Raw genomic sequence first — 15,657 nt, 5'->3', positions numbered from 1 at the left:
GTAGCCGCAGGATTACCAAGCTTATCCACGCGTCAAAATCTGAATACACATGAAAATATTGGTGGGTCACCCGAATGCGAAGAACCGGTCTTTAGGTGGTTTTATTTATTTATTTTTTCTAATAACCTGCTATAGCAGGTAAGAGTGAAAGCAATTACCGATAGGTCCGGTACCCGGGGGGTGGGGGGGTCAATGGTATAAGTGCTGGGGGTTTAAGCAAAGTTTGGGTGGTTTTCAGAGGGTTTTGGCGATCAGAAAGAGAGAGAGAGAGAGAGAGAGAGAGAAGAAGAGGAAGAGAGCGATTGAATTGTTTGGAGAGAGAGAGAGAGAGGGAAAGAGAGAGAGAGAACGAGAAAAAAGAAAAAGGAATTTGCAGGAAATGGGTAGCGTTTGAAGCAAAACTTATTAGTTATTTTCCGGGAAAATATGGGACATATAAACTGAGAGAAGGTGTTTGGGGTTTGTGATGGAACATATTCTTCTTTGAATTATCTGACAATTCCCCGATCTTACATTCTCCTGAAAATTCTGAGAATTTCCGTTTTCTCGCTGTAAAGATTTTGAAAAGTTTGAACGAAAATCGTTGCGAAGAGGTGAGCATGTTCGTATTTTCGTGGATTTTCCTTCACGAATTATTGAAAAAAAAAAAAAAAAAAAGCTTGCTTTTTTTTTTTTTTTTTTTTTTGGTTTCGTTTTGAGGTTTTGTTCTCCTGATGAGGCTTTGTCCTGAAAACTGTTTTTTTTCGGTTTCTCGACAAATCGTCTTGAAAATTCGATTTTCCTGTGCAAATTGGCCTCAAAATTATGGTTGTTTTCCCTCTCAAATTCTGAGCAATCAGACTTTGCTTTTCCTTGTTGATTTGTTTTTTTGGCCCAAAATTCTGGAAACCATGGATTGGATCCGAGATTGTGGATAGTTCTTTTTAAATTTTGTTTATTTTTTAAAAATTTTTCCTTTAAATTTCGAGTGAATGATCGCTCTCTGTTCCGTTTTTCCTCTTTTTTAATTTTTTTACCTCACCTGAATGGAATTTTCTTCAAGTCCATTGGTGCCCAGGGTTTAGATCTCTGATATTTATTTTTTCGGATAATCTCTTAAATCCATATATATATTTTTTCCAATGTACCAATTTTGTGATTATCACGTAGATCTATTTCGTGAATTTCTCTGTAAACAAGGGTTTTGCTGTGGTTTAAGATTTTTAATTTTTTAATTTTTAATTTTATTTCTTTCTTGTTCTCTTACCCTGTTTGGAGATAGCAAATTTTGACATTCGTGTCTAGGACTTTTAGAAGCCTGTGTTTGTTTATCATGTATTATTTTCCTGTTATGTTGAATCTTTTGCTTCTTCTTTTTTTTTTTTTTTTAATAAATATTTTTTCTTAATAATTTAAATTGTTTCGGTTATTAGTTTAGTATAATTTATTGGTGAAAATTGAGCAATTGGTTTTCCCTTTTATCTGCTTTGCAAGAAAAATTGGCATGAATTGATACGTCGTCATGGGTTTTTGTGTTGATCACTTGGATCCAATAGCAATCATGGTTTTAGTATGTAATTTGTTCTGCAATTTTTGCCGGCTAGTTATATTTACATCAAGAAGGGTCTCAAAATCAGAGTCGGAGGCCTTTGTAAATTCAAAGCAATTTTGTTGAGATGCAAACTTGAAAGTGTGAAATTAAGCCTTAAGAATGTTTCAGATGATTTTTTGATAAATTTATTAAAAAAAAAAAAAAATGTTAGTTATTGCAATCTAAAGGCCATGGTTATTTGAGTTTCCTTGTTTCTATTGGTATGTCATTTTAGAAGCTAATAAGTGGTTGTAGGATTGGTTTTTTTATTTTGTACTTGTATACAAGTTTCACCTGGCTTATTGTATGTCATATCCTTTCTTTATGTTCTAGAAATGAAAGTTGTACCAATTACAGTCTATGGCATACTCACAAGAGTAATTGCTTTATATTAATATGTTGTCAGGGCTATTATTTTTGGAGTCTGTGATCAAGTGATCACTAATTCTTTTAAAATGTTAACAGGAATGCTGTTTCTTTGCGTTTGATGTAATTTCGCGTGGCATGATTTCCAAGATATGGTGTTGCAGAAGAGGTTAGATTATGGATTCAATGGCTATCAGGTACCTGCCACGCCTCGAGCTACCAGGTCAGCTAGGGTAAGTATATATTGTATTCTTACGTCATGCATCAATTTTTTTGTTGTTAGTACTTGTGTAGCCGTTGTTCCTAATGTAAGTGATCCGTACTGTTGATTTTCGTGTATTTTAGAGGAGGGGTACACCTAGAAAGCGAAGTGAAGAGAATCAAATGTGTGCATTTGACTTATTGGCCACCGTAGCTGGCAAGTTGTTGCTTGATCCAGAGAGTTCTCCCAGTTCTAGTAATACATCAAGTGACAAAGATCGGTGCACAGTTGTTAATCAAGATTGGCAGGATGGAAATAAGGCATTGAAGGTGGAACCTTGTAACCAAGGAAGTTGTGACAGGATCTTTATGGTTTCTGAGCAATTCCCACAGGTTCATGATGAAAATCACAGTTCAAAGGAGTCTTCACTTCCTCAAAATGATGACCAGTCAGGATTTACTTCTATGATAACAACTTCTAATTGTTCCGAGAGGTTAGGCTCTGATAAGATGGTCAATGGTGAAATTAAGAATGAAATGGGAAGTTTTATTAGCAAAATAGAGGTAGGCTCCTCTGCATGCAGGGAGTCTGACAATTGTAAATTAGATGGTGAAGCGAAAATATTAGTAAATGATACAGGAAAGGTGCTAATTGGCAATGTCAATGATGTATGCAGTTCAGAGGATCCAGTAGTTTGGGATGGGGAACCTCCTGCGATAGTCAGTTCAGACAGTAGTGCCAAGGTGCCTTTTTGTGGGGACCACAACCCTCAGAGTTCTTGTCCTGCATCGCGGGATGATATAAAAGTAGTTAGTAGAGATGATGACGAAAACTCCTCGGGGTGTACTCACCCCAACACTTCAACCAAGTACTTTAAGCGTGCTCCGCGCATTGGAGACCGAAGAATAAGAAAGATACTGGCTTCTAAACACTGGAAAGTATCTCCAAGGTTGAACGATGAGACATTTTCCCATCCTGGTAAGTGGTTGTTTCATATGATAAATGTGTGGATTTCTAATGTTCTGCTTCAATTCTTTTTGATTGTGCTGACTTTTAGTATTATGTTCTAACAGTAATTTTTTATTATCTTTTATTTTTAATCTTTCAGATGGGGATATCAAACCACTTTATCGCAGTAGGAAGGACTGTTATAAACGCCAAAGATCTCAAATGAATATTCCTTTCAAAAAGAGGAAACTTTTTGATCGTGGTTCAGGTGTGAAGTCTGATGGAGGTATTAATGGTGATGGATTTTTTCACTCTCCTGAGGAAGGAACTGGTGATGCGACTGGTTCATTTCCGAAGTTGAGGGGAGGTAATTTTTAAAACCACATGCTCTTCTTATTTGGATACAATATCTTAATTTTCGTGATTTACTGCTCGTAACTTTGCACCAAATAATCCATAATTTGCCATGCAGGGACAGGGAGGTCATGCTCAATGCCTGGACAACGTGCATCATTCCAGTCCAGGGATTCTCACGGTATGAGAACCTTCGGAATGATTAATATGTACTCTTTTGAATTGATTGGTGTCTTGACATTCAAAGAGGTTCTTATAAGAAGGTGTCTTTTCCTTTTACTCAGTGAAGCTAAGGATCAAGTCCTTTAGGGTGCCAGAGCTTTTCATTGAGATTCCAGAGACTGCAACTGTTGGTTCACTGAAGGTATGATGAAATATTTGTTTTGGGTATTATTTTGCTAGTAAGGAACCTGTAAAAATTTCATCTTTTAAGTGTTATAGTATTGATAAGTTAAATAATTAATATCCATACACACGTTTTTCACACTAATGTCTAGGAAACTCAGAAGCTTTTGATTACACATATATCTTTGTCATGTGATTCCTGTAATGAGCAGTAACAGTTGCAATTATGGCTAGTAGACCTTGGCTGCTCGTTTTGTTGTTCCCTGTTTTGTAAACTGATAATGTGTAACTGTTCTATAGAGGACGGTGATGGAGGCAGTGACAGAAATTCTAGGAGGGGGATTGCATATTGGTGTACTTGTTCAGGGAAAGAAAGTTAGGGATGATAGCAAAACTCTACTGCAGACTGGAATTTCTCATGATAATCAGCTAGATGCTTTGGGATTTACCCTGGAACCTAGTCGTTCACAAAGCCCCCCACCTTTATGCACCGGAGACTCCCCCCATTTGCTTCCTGCTGATGCACCTCAGCCTCTAGCGAGGTAATTCAAGTGTATTATGGCCTTTCAAAATGTTTAGTTTTGTTTCTCTCATTTTCAGCATAAAGAGTTTATAACATAAAGTCCATACAGGTCTACATATATATATTTTCTAGGATTAATTTTACACTTTTAAGACTGGTAAACTCAATTTATATTTTTAAGTCTCTTTTGCCAGGTATGCACCTAATCCAACCATAGATCATCAGGGAACTTCTGATGCTTCGCCAGAGCCTCATGAGACCAATTTAGGGAACTTTGTTGAGAGTGATCATGATTCAGCACCCTCTCCGACAGACATGTCAGCAAGTAAAAGCACAACAGATTCTAAAGCACTGGTTCCTGTGCCAGCTATGAGCGTAGAGGCCTTAGCTGTGGTTCCAGTGCACCGGAAATCAAAACGATCCGAGATTGCACAGCGTCGAATCCGTCGACCCTTTTCTGTTGCTGAAGTGGAAGCACTTGTTCAAGCAGTTGAGAAACTTGGAACCGGAAGGTATTTTATTCATGCAAAAAGAAGTATTTCCTAGAATTCGTTTATTCTTAACATGTTGATTTGGCATTTGATGATATGTTGAATACAACCTAAGATCAGACCTGCAATAGGGGAACAGTAAAGGAGCACATGCTATCAAAGTATATAATTCTGTGACCATTTTAAGGATGGAGAGGGTTATAGTTTTTTCTGTTCTTTTGAGATTTATTATCAATGCCCTATGATGCTGTCTGTAGCTTCTTTTCTTAATGGATTTTATCTAATTTGCAGGTGGCGTGATGTTAAATTAAGAGCTTTTGACAATGCAAAGCATCGAACTTATGTTGATTTGAAGGTGAGTGTATTTGCTGATATCAATATTGTTTTTTTTTGAATTTTTATCTTACTAGAATTTACCCGTTCTATTCATCAGTTTTTCAGATTGTCTCTTCCCAAATTGGATTTAAGTTGAATAATGACCCATGCATAATTTTAATTTAATATATCTCCACACCGTGATTTATAAGCATATATTTCTATTTATTTTGCAAACCTTTTATATATATATATATATAAAAACTAGATTTATTGTTTTTACTTTGATGAGACCCTTATATTGTTTCCTTCTGTTGTGACTTGCGTCTTTTAAATTTTAAAAGTCCACTTTATGACTGAGTTCTGCAAAAGCATATGCCTATCGAGTCCTTTGTGGCAAATAGTTACTTGTGTTGCGGGTAAATGATTAGATAGCTTTATAGCTTTATCAGGTCTGCGTAACTTTACCCATTAAAATACGACTATCCCAAGGAATCTTAGAAACGCTAGTTATACACGACTTCTCTTGTATGCTTTATGACTAAAATGCCCTCATCATCTTTTTGATTGGTCATAATACCCACTGATTATTCTATTATATTTAATTTGGATAATTGAATCTACTTTTTGACATTCATGATCTGGTCGGAAAGCAATATGGCAAGGACTTTTTTTAATTAATTAAATGAATTATTATTATAATTATTATTATTAATTAGCTTGCTTAAAAAATATACAAAGGCATGTGATCTGGTTTGTGTTTGTGATAGTAATTTGGTGGTTTCCAGGATAAGTGGAAAACACTGGTTCACACGGCAAGAATATCCCCTCAACAAAGGAGGGGAGAGCCTGTGCCTCAGGAGCTCTTGGACAGGGTCTTAACAGCCCATGCATACTGGTCCCAACAGCAAGCCAAACAGCAGCTCAAACAACAGCCAGAGACTTGCCTTCTCCTCTGAAAAGTCCGTGGATGTGGAAGGAAGAAGGATTGAAACACAATGGGGGGATTTATAGGGAAGATATGTCAAAATGGTCTAATGATTATTTTTTTTTTTTTTTGTACTTTTGTTAATGATGTAAAAAGTATGACAAGGGAAGAATAGAAATCTGAAGAAGTTTAATGTGTAATATTTCATCGCTCACGCCGCGGTTCTTTTCTTGCATGGAGAGGCGGGCACATTGTAAATTGGTTGACAGAATAAGAGCTTTGCTAACAGAATTCGTTTGACGCCAAAAGATGTTGTTGGTGTAACTATCTCTGATCATTTTCAAATCAATTTGTTTATGGTACTATTTTCTTGTGGTTGAAGATTCATGGTCCGGCGGTCGAGGTACTTAAAAAAGCATAGGAATTGAAAGCTGTTTAATTTTGTTGTGGAAGCGCAGTGGTTGTAATGTCGAATTAGTCCATTAGCATGGTGGTTACTATTCTTGTAACTTTTTTTTGGTTTTTCGGGTGGGGGGGAATTTTATGAGTGTTTAAATAGATGAAGAGCAGATTAATATTTTGTTGGTTCAAATTTGTCTATTCAAAAAATAAACCAAACAAGCTAAACAATGTGATGTAAAAGCATCCTTTTTTTTTATTTTACAAAAAAATTTAAAATGAAAAATTATTACATATGGGGCCTTTTGGAACAATATAGTGGCAAAAACAATATATAACCAAAATCATTGTTTTCTCCTTTACCTTCTGATTATTGGTATCCTAACCTTCTAACATGGAATATCCCTTGTTAAAGAACAAATTCAATATATCAGAGAATTGGAAGAGGTTTCTAGTACACAAAACGACAAACACAATTATCCACCAACCGGTTAGAGGTTGTTCAAGTTGGATTGGAGCCAGACCATTAGACATTAGAGCGGCACCTGCCTGCATGTGCGTGTCAGAGAAGAAGTAAGTAACGTGGATCCATATGGCTTTCCTATGTTTTAATATACTGGAACCTACTTCCGTATCCAAAACAATGATTAACGTTCTTATATTTTATTGGCACTTTACTTTTGATTTCTTGTCATTTTTATATTATTTAAATAATTTAGATAATTATTCGAAAATAAAATGTTTTAACAAAAAAAGAGATATATATATATATATATATATAAATTTTATGATTTGGATGTTCATATTTTTTTTAATTTTTTTATTATCGTATAAATGTTTTTAAAAAATTATGATTTTTTTTAAAAAAATTATAATAATATTAATGATAATTTTTTTAAAAAATTATCATTTTTAAACATCTATATAATAAAAAATATATATATAAACATTGAATCATAAAATAATATATATATTTATTTATATATTATATTCATATATATATATATGTAAAACTTTAGTCGTGTAAATATACATATCCTATAGTATTTTACTATGTGTTATTTTATAGTTTTGTTGTCCTATTGTATTTGGAAATAAAAGCTCTCAATCCGATGGTACTTATATAACAAAAATATAATCTCTTGCCATTAGTATCACAACAGAACAAATATATATATATATAGCCTACTTTATGGAGTGTGATAGTAATGTGGCAATAATAAATAGGAGCAAAAATGTAAAAGAAAACATAAATTTTGATTTTGTTTTTTTTACATTAAGTGGAATCTAAATATTATGTAGAAATTTAATTGGTTATGATTAAATGTTTCAATTTTTCATATTAGAATTTTTTTGTAAAAAGATTAAATAAAAATAAATACCGTAAATTAATATTGCTATCTATACTTTTCTATTCGACCTTTATCCATCATAAAATAGGATTTTTACCTATAAAAATAAAATAAATTATGTAGCGTACTACATCATATAACTTTATATATATATATATACATATGTAATTATCAATATTCTATTGGAAGCATTATTCTCACTATAAACATATTAATGTGTTAAGTATTGAAGATGACATACCAACTAACAATTTAAAACTAATATAGTAGCTGAACAAATAATAAGTCTGAACAATTATAGTATAACTAAATATTTAATATATGGTTAAATTCTTTAAGAGATAAAATATATATATATATATATATATAATTATAATGAAAAAAATAAAATATTTATACAAATTTTACATTAAAATTTAATTGGAATGCAAATTAAGCTGTAATTTTCTAATTTTATGTTTTTCTTAATCTTATTTAATTTTGATATCATAATTTTATAATTTTTACACTTGCTCAAAATTATAATTATTTATTAACTATTTAAATACCATAAATCCAGGAGATATCTATCTCACCTAAATTAGATAGATATTTAGATTCGCAGGTCCGAAAAAGATTTTGTTTTGGAAAAATGTATTCCCTAAAACATCGGGATTAGTCATGTCCAAAATACAAATGAATTTTCTGTCAACAAATAATTAGAATTTAGTAAAAAAAAAAAAAAAAAAGTTTTTGGGGCAATAAGAAAAATAAATAAAAAGTGATTGGAGTAGAAATTCCAAGTGGAAAGGAATCTTTTGGGATAATTGAGAAGAAAGAATATGCTGCTTTGAGTGGCATGTGAATAATTGAGGAAGTCATAGTCAAAGTCGCATTCACCTTGGAAACCACAATCTGACGTGTCACCCATTTATTGGTTAAACACAATGCGCTTTTTAGGTCCATATTCGTCTCTTTCACGCAAAGGTTATCCCTCAAAATTTCTTTTAATTCTAAAAACGTTAAAACATTGCATGTCCTTTCATTTAAGTATTTTATGAAGAGGAAAGAATATTGTGGTTTTTATTTTTTTAGTGATAAAAAATATTGTGGTTAGAAATTCATGGGCTGTGTCTTTTCATAATTTAAAACCAATAAACTAAAAAAAAGGATTATCCATTTATCCATACTATAAAAATAAATGGCTAAGGAAATTTGTCAGGACATATTTCATTTTCTTTTAAATTATTGAAATATTCGTTATTTTTAGTGGTGAATAAGTTTTCTTTTTCTTTTTTTTTTCCCTTTAATTTATTGTTTATTTGGGGGCGGTAATATTTTAGTTCGTACATATACAAAAATATTAATATTTTTGTGGTTGAAAATTCTGTAGCATATTTGTTGCAGGTTGGTAAAGAAATGAATATTATGAATAGTGAATTTGTTAATAAGTAAAAAAAAAAAAAAAGCATCAAAGCAGTGTCAATTTCTATCCTAATTACTTCTGATCAAATAAAATCAAAGCAATTAATTTGGTATTCCTCTAGCTTCTAAAAAACATCAATTTTAATTATGCTGGAAAAAAATTTAACTAATAGAAAAAAAAAAAATGCAGTTTAGTTTTGTGAGTTTCAAATTCTATATTTGATATATTTAACTGTGGTCCATGGGAATTGGTAAAATTTTAACTTTTTACTTTTAGGGCTCGGTATAGGTATATTTCTTTATTTTGGGCCAAAAGTTGGAAAATGGGCCAAATTTCAAATAAATAGCTACTTGTCCATTTTGTGAATAGCCTAAAACCCATGGGCTTCAGATGAAGCCTTGTGTCGGTTTCCTTTGGTGATCGTAGAGTCAGACAAGGAGAAGCTCTCTCTATCTAACGAATGGCTCATAATTAGGCAGCAACACGTTTTGAAATTTTTAATTTTTTTTCCCCTCCTTGAAACATCAACAAGTTTTGAATTAACCGTATGAAAATGCACATGTCGACTTCAATCTTTTAAATAATTAGAGTAGAGTACTAGGATATATATATATATATATATATAATAAAAAAATTTCATATAAAAAAGAATCATTTTGAATATATGTATATATATTTTTAATCTCTAAGCCACCTTTAAGTATGCTTACATCATCTCAAATTTGACAATGTTTTCTCTTACTAATTAATCACAATTTAATATAATCTAGTCTTATCATACATTTCAAACATGTCCTTAAGGCTTAAGTTAAGGACTTTTATATGTCAAAGTGTTTGATGAAGTTTCTATAGGTAACAAATTCTTATCATCCTCAAACCACTTTTTTCCTTTTCAAAAATATTGTTAGGCAGTCTCTAGCTTATCATGCATTTATACAGTATTACGTGATAACTAGTAATGTTAGATATAGTAAATGTCAAGGGTGTCATATAATACTTATTTATTTAACTTATAATTAATTATGAGAAGTTTAAATTGTACTACTAAACAAAATTATATCCAATTTCATTATAGATTTATATATATTTTTTTTTACTTCTATTTAGAATTACTATTAAAGATATCTATTGATTAAATGTATATGAATAACTTGCTCATGCAATCTCATTCTTTCTCCCAAAGTATACATAACATATAGTTCTCTTCATCTAACCCACACAACATCATAACCAAGGTAGCAAACACCATGGTACACAAATCATGGAAACTCAAAACATAAAATAATAAGTTGTATTTAGTATTATTATTTTTTTTTAAATTTTGCAATGATACATTTTATTTTTATTTTTATTTTTTAAATTTTGTGGTCATCTGAAACTATTTCATTGAATAGCATGTTCGACAATGGTTGATTGGTTAGTTAGGTCCTAACTACTTTAAAAATGTTTAAAAATATATGATTGAATATTTTTAAAATTTTATAAAAATTTAGGATCAAATAGTAAAAAAGGAAAAAAAATACATTTTTTAAAAGCGTCTATAGATATAGGACTAAATGAATTGGAATCTATTCAAAATTACACAAAGAACATATTCAAAGTTGGTTACAATTAGACAAACACTTAAGAAAAAGAAAAAAAAAATCAAAAACATTCTAACATACATGATGAACAACTTTATTGATATTCAAAAATTCACAATTAAACATTTTTAAAATTATTTAGAAGTATTTACTCCAAATAATATGTTTTTAAAAAACGAAAAATACCATCATGTATAACATTGAAAGGCCATTAGCTTTTATCTTTGTTTGTATTGAAAAAGATATAATTTTGGCTAAGTTTTAGGATTATATACTATGAATATTTTAAATATTAAAAATAATATATAAAATAATTTTATATTTTTATATATTTAAATAATAATAATAATATATAAAAATAGAACTGCATAATTTTTTTTAAAAAAAATTGTCAAACTTTTCTCAATTATTTTTAAAAATTTTCATCCATGTCATAGTTTGCCTTTATTAACTTCGGAAAATTTACGTGAGGAAGGGTTCACATCAAGCCTGCCCTCTTCCTAAATTTCAATCTTAAATTTGAAAGTTTATATAAAGACCCAGAAAAAAAAAATTGAAAATATATTTGTTTACATGTGGAAAAGATACCTGAAATCATGAAAAAGAAACTGAAGAAAAGGTCATAGGCAGATAGCAGGCACACCTTCATTTTCTTCATATGGGCAATAATATGTTGTTGTTCGAATCTGCCTTTTTATTATTATTTTTGGGGTTAAATTGCATTTCTTTTTATTATAAAATTTTGGTTTCACATTGCCACGACAAGCTACTAGTCTTTGCAAGTGTGAACGCAAAGTTCAAAAAATCAAACATGTGAAGGAAAAATTCAAAATTAAGGAGTGGAAAAATGAATTGGTCCAAATGTCCTGATAAATTAATAAATTAATGATTGATAGTGATAGCGTCTAAAACTAGATTATGTTCAATGTATTACAGGTCTTGGTCAGTAATGGGTCAATCTCATAAATAATGTGTCAAGAAATATCAAAGATAAGAGACAAAAAAAGACAAAGGGATTGGATCATGGGATATCTAGTTTGTTGCATGCATCCAATTTTCTACCATGATTTCGCATAAGTATTAAATTGTTCAGTAAGTAATCTGACAATTATTTAAAATATTTTTAAAAGTACAAAAATATATTATATGTTCATAAAATTTATTCACAATTATTAATATAATTTATATTTAAGTATAAAAGTATATAAAATATGATCATTAATTATATATATATATATATATAATTTCAATTTTGGCCCCGACCTCGATTCCTATATTGGATTTTTGTTTGTTCCATCTTGATTCCTAGTTTAATTTGAAATTTCCTGCCCTATTAAGGACTAATCCTTATATTGATCGGAAAATATGGAGCAAATTGCTATTCCTATAAAGATATTGTGTAATTATTTTATTAGTAAGTTCACTAAATTAAATATAGATAAATTAATCTTTAAGGAAAAAATAAAATTCAATAGGAAAATAATGTTTATCAAAAACATTTACAAAATAACATTTATTAATATATTATTTGTAAAATAACGTAAAGATAAGATTCTCATAGAAAAGTTATCTAACCAAATATCTCAAAAGAATAGAAAGATTGACTTAGATATTAAAAAAAAAAAATGGAAATTACAATTTTTATATTTATATAGTTTAAATATAGATAAATATGAATAAAAAATAAATTGATTAATTATTATCAGAGTTTTTTTCACACTATTAACTTGATAAATAAATTTATTTTACAATTTTATAATTCTAACATTATTAATAAAATAATAAAACATTATTTTAACATACATCTCTGTAACATTATTCTTACCCAAAATGTCACTTTGACTCAACAAATGTGGAGATAAAATAAGATCAATGGGGATTTGTGAGGGGCCAGGAATTTTATTTTTTATTTTTTCCAATTTTAATCTCTCAAAGCATGGCGTACTACGAAGTCTTAGGTCTCAATTATGGAAGTTTGAACAAGGGCTTTGATAGCAGTCTAGTAGTTGGGTTCGCAAGTCAAATCAGAACCTGAGAAGCAAACGTTTTTGCCGTGAGCCTAATACATTAGAATATGCGGTACTCTTCATCTTATAGGCTGAGCTCAAGACCCTATATTTTTATTTATTTATTTATTTGTTTATGCATGTGTGCCTTCTTCTGTCCTGGTTTAGTTAAAACAATGTACAATTTTGTTTTATAAAATAGTGTTGAAAGCTTAAAGTATACATAACTATGTCCTTTTTAAATGAATTATGAGGAATTACTTCTCTTCTAAGAAATGATCCTCAAAAACCACTAAATTAGCAATTCTTTCACAATAGGCAAATTGATTTTTCAAAAAAAAAATTACCTCTTTTTTTATTTTTTACAAATGCTGTAAAAAGTGATTTTAGCTTGGTTTATTATGGTTATACCCTCTAAAAAGATTAATTTTAGCTAAGCTAAAGAAAAATTAATTGTAAAAAGAATAATTGGTAAATAGATTGCTAAAATATTATTAATTGACATATTTATATAATTTAAATATAAATAATTTTTTTTAACAAAAGTTATAGAAAGTAATTTTGGCTTGCTTTTAGTATTGTTGTAGCTTCAAATCAATTTTAGCTGTGTTGAAAAAAAGAAAAAAAAAACCTATTGAAAGAATTAGTAATAAACATGTATTTTAAATATTTATTAAATAATATGTATTAATATATTATTAGTTGATATATTTACTATATCATTTATTATATTATTTAATAAATATTTTAATAACTCAAATATTATTGATTAATATCCTGGTGATAATCAATGGGAGAAACTAAATTCATAATTTAAGAAGCTAATTTCTGTTGCTTCTCAAATAAATTTTTAGAGCATTTAGATTCTCGAAAAATTAAATATTTTTATTTTTATTAAACACCTAAATGAGCTTATTATTCCATGATAAGTTTTAAGGCTTCAAAAACAATCCTAAAAGGGACCTTCCAGTTCCAATATGATAAAAGGCTCTTTGAAGTGCTTAGCTCTAGAAAGTCACTCTCAGCTGCAGAAAGACACTATGATAGAATTTTCCCCCAAAAAAATAAAATAAAAATAAATAAATAAAAAAGGGGGGGCAAAGAAAAAGTGCCAGACCTGTTTGAGTGAAAACAACCCAAAACCACGTGGTAAGTTCGACTCCATTAACTTTTTGTTCTGTTGCAGATAATTTTAACAAAAAAGAAAAGTTTGACTCCATTACTATGCGTAAGAATAATAAACGGCCTAGAGTCGACTAATTTATAAAGGAAAATACAAGAAACTTTTATACTTTTTTGATGAATAAGAAACTTGTATACTTGTTCATTAAGCATTCCAAGACAAAGACTGATTTGGTGGTACTCTTCAACGCGGTGTTTGAAATAATTAAATCCTTCGGTTGAGTAGAGACGGAGCCAGGCTTTTGAGGGTCAAGTTATAAATTTTATCTGGATGATCAAGTGTAATTTTTTTTTTCTGGCATAAATCAAGTTGTAATTTATGATACCATTTTTCTACTAAACTAAAATCCCTAAAAATTATTAATTCATTTTTACAAGTATATATATATATATTTTAAAAAGTCTAGATTAGTCTTTCAAAATAATCGTTAAAATAGAAGTAATAATATCAGAACATATTTTATCAAAAAATAATATTAGAAAATATATTTAGGGAAAAAATTTGATAACATATAAAAACTAAAATATTTGTTTAAAAATTATTAGAATCAAATAAAAATATAACTTAATATGTAAGATGCAATTAATAAGCTACACAACAACTAATGAGAAATGAAAATGTTACAAAATACTACCTAAAACAAATATTAAGCACAAAAGGAAATAACATTAATACTTTCCATTAAGACATAGCTATTCAATAAATAACAAAAATTTTCTTGCTTGACTAAATTTTCTAAAGTAATAACAAGGAAAAAAGTAAATTTTATAATTTGAGATACTAAATACTTTATATAGATATTATACTACAATTTAGGAGGCCAAATATAATACTTAAAGTAATTATATAACTAATATTCTAGAAAAATTCTATTAAGTATCTATTTTAAAAATAAAAATTGAAACTTAGGGTTGGGGGTGGAGATGGCCGCCTAGGCCATAGTGTGGTTCCGCCTTTGGGGTTGAAAATGCTACCATCAGTTAATTTCACATGCACTTTCTCTTATTTTCGGTTTTCTAGTACTCCAATTCCTTGTGACCGCTTGACAATTATTTGAAAGGGAATTTGAACTTAATTAACAAGTCAATTTTCTCATAACCAATATTACCTTAAGAAAATATTTTTTTTTTCTTTCTGTCCTTTCTTTTTCCCCGAGGACACTATAATTCTGATCACAACCCTTTTGAACCTTGCAAATTCATAAGCAACTCTATTTGTATTCGTAACAATTTTAATGATATAATTTTTTTTTTTTTTTAAAAACATTGAATTCGAGGTATGTTTTTAAATTTGAAATCGTTATGTGAGGAAATAATGATGTTGTTATTTAGCTATTTCCGCAGGATAACCTTAGTTTTAGTCACTGTGAATCTTATTGCTTTTATATACTATAAATTGATGATAGCTGGGCCCCTACAGCAATCCCCCAAGTTGTAATAATAATAATAATTAACTAATCTAAATTTTTTGGAGTAGTGTGGTTAATTGGATAGTTTTTTTGTTTAATTACTGTTAATTGGATGGTTTGGTTCTAGATTTGAGTATATGCATGATTTATAAATCTATATGCATTTTTAATTAATTTATATATATATATATATATTTATTTATTTTTTTTTTAATTTTTTTAAACCATAATTAGTTTATTGATTCGATATAAAATTTTCATTGATAGTAGAGTAAATGA

General features: G+C 29.5%; 1 protein-coding gene across 3 annotated transcripts; it reads left to right on the top strand.

The window, feature by feature from the left end:
• The first annotated feature begins 224 nt into the window (after positions 1-224).
• Positions 225-6,407, top strand: LOC107411023 (telomere repeat-binding protein 5). 3 transcript variants are annotated; one of them, XM_016018529.4, is made up of 11 exons: positions 226-593; positions 2,036-2,169; positions 2,282-2,631; positions 2,815-3,116; positions 3,247-3,453; positions 3,559-3,621; positions 3,725-3,804; positions 4,086-4,327; positions 4,503-4,820; positions 5,091-5,154; positions 5,903-6,407. In XM_016018529.4, the coding sequence occupies exons 2-11, from the start codon at positions 2,089-2,091 to the stop codon at positions 6,071-6,073; spliced, it is 1,878 nt and encodes a 625-aa protein (XP_015874015.2). In that variant the 5' UTR covers positions 226-593; positions 2,036-2,088; the 3' UTR covers positions 6,074-6,407. The 3 variants fall into 3 exon arrangements, with proteins under 3 accessions (XP_015874014.2, XP_015874015.2, XP_015874013.2); XM_016018528.4 differs by having other exon boundaries at positions 225-593; positions 2,282-3,116; positions 5,885-6,023; XM_016018527.4 differs by having other exon boundaries at positions 2,282-3,116.
• The last annotated feature ends 9,250 nt before the right edge of the window (positions 6,408-15,657 follow it).

This window comes from Ziziphus jujuba, chromosome 10 (assembly GCF_031755915.1).
Source record: "Ziziphus jujuba cultivar Dongzao chromosome 10, ASM3175591v1".
Lineage (NCBI taxonomy): Eukaryota > Viridiplantae > Streptophyta > Magnoliopsida > Rosales > Rhamnaceae > Ziziphus > Ziziphus jujuba.
Note: the sequence above shows the minus strand (reverse complement) of the source record. Positions and strands in the feature narration are given on the sequence as shown.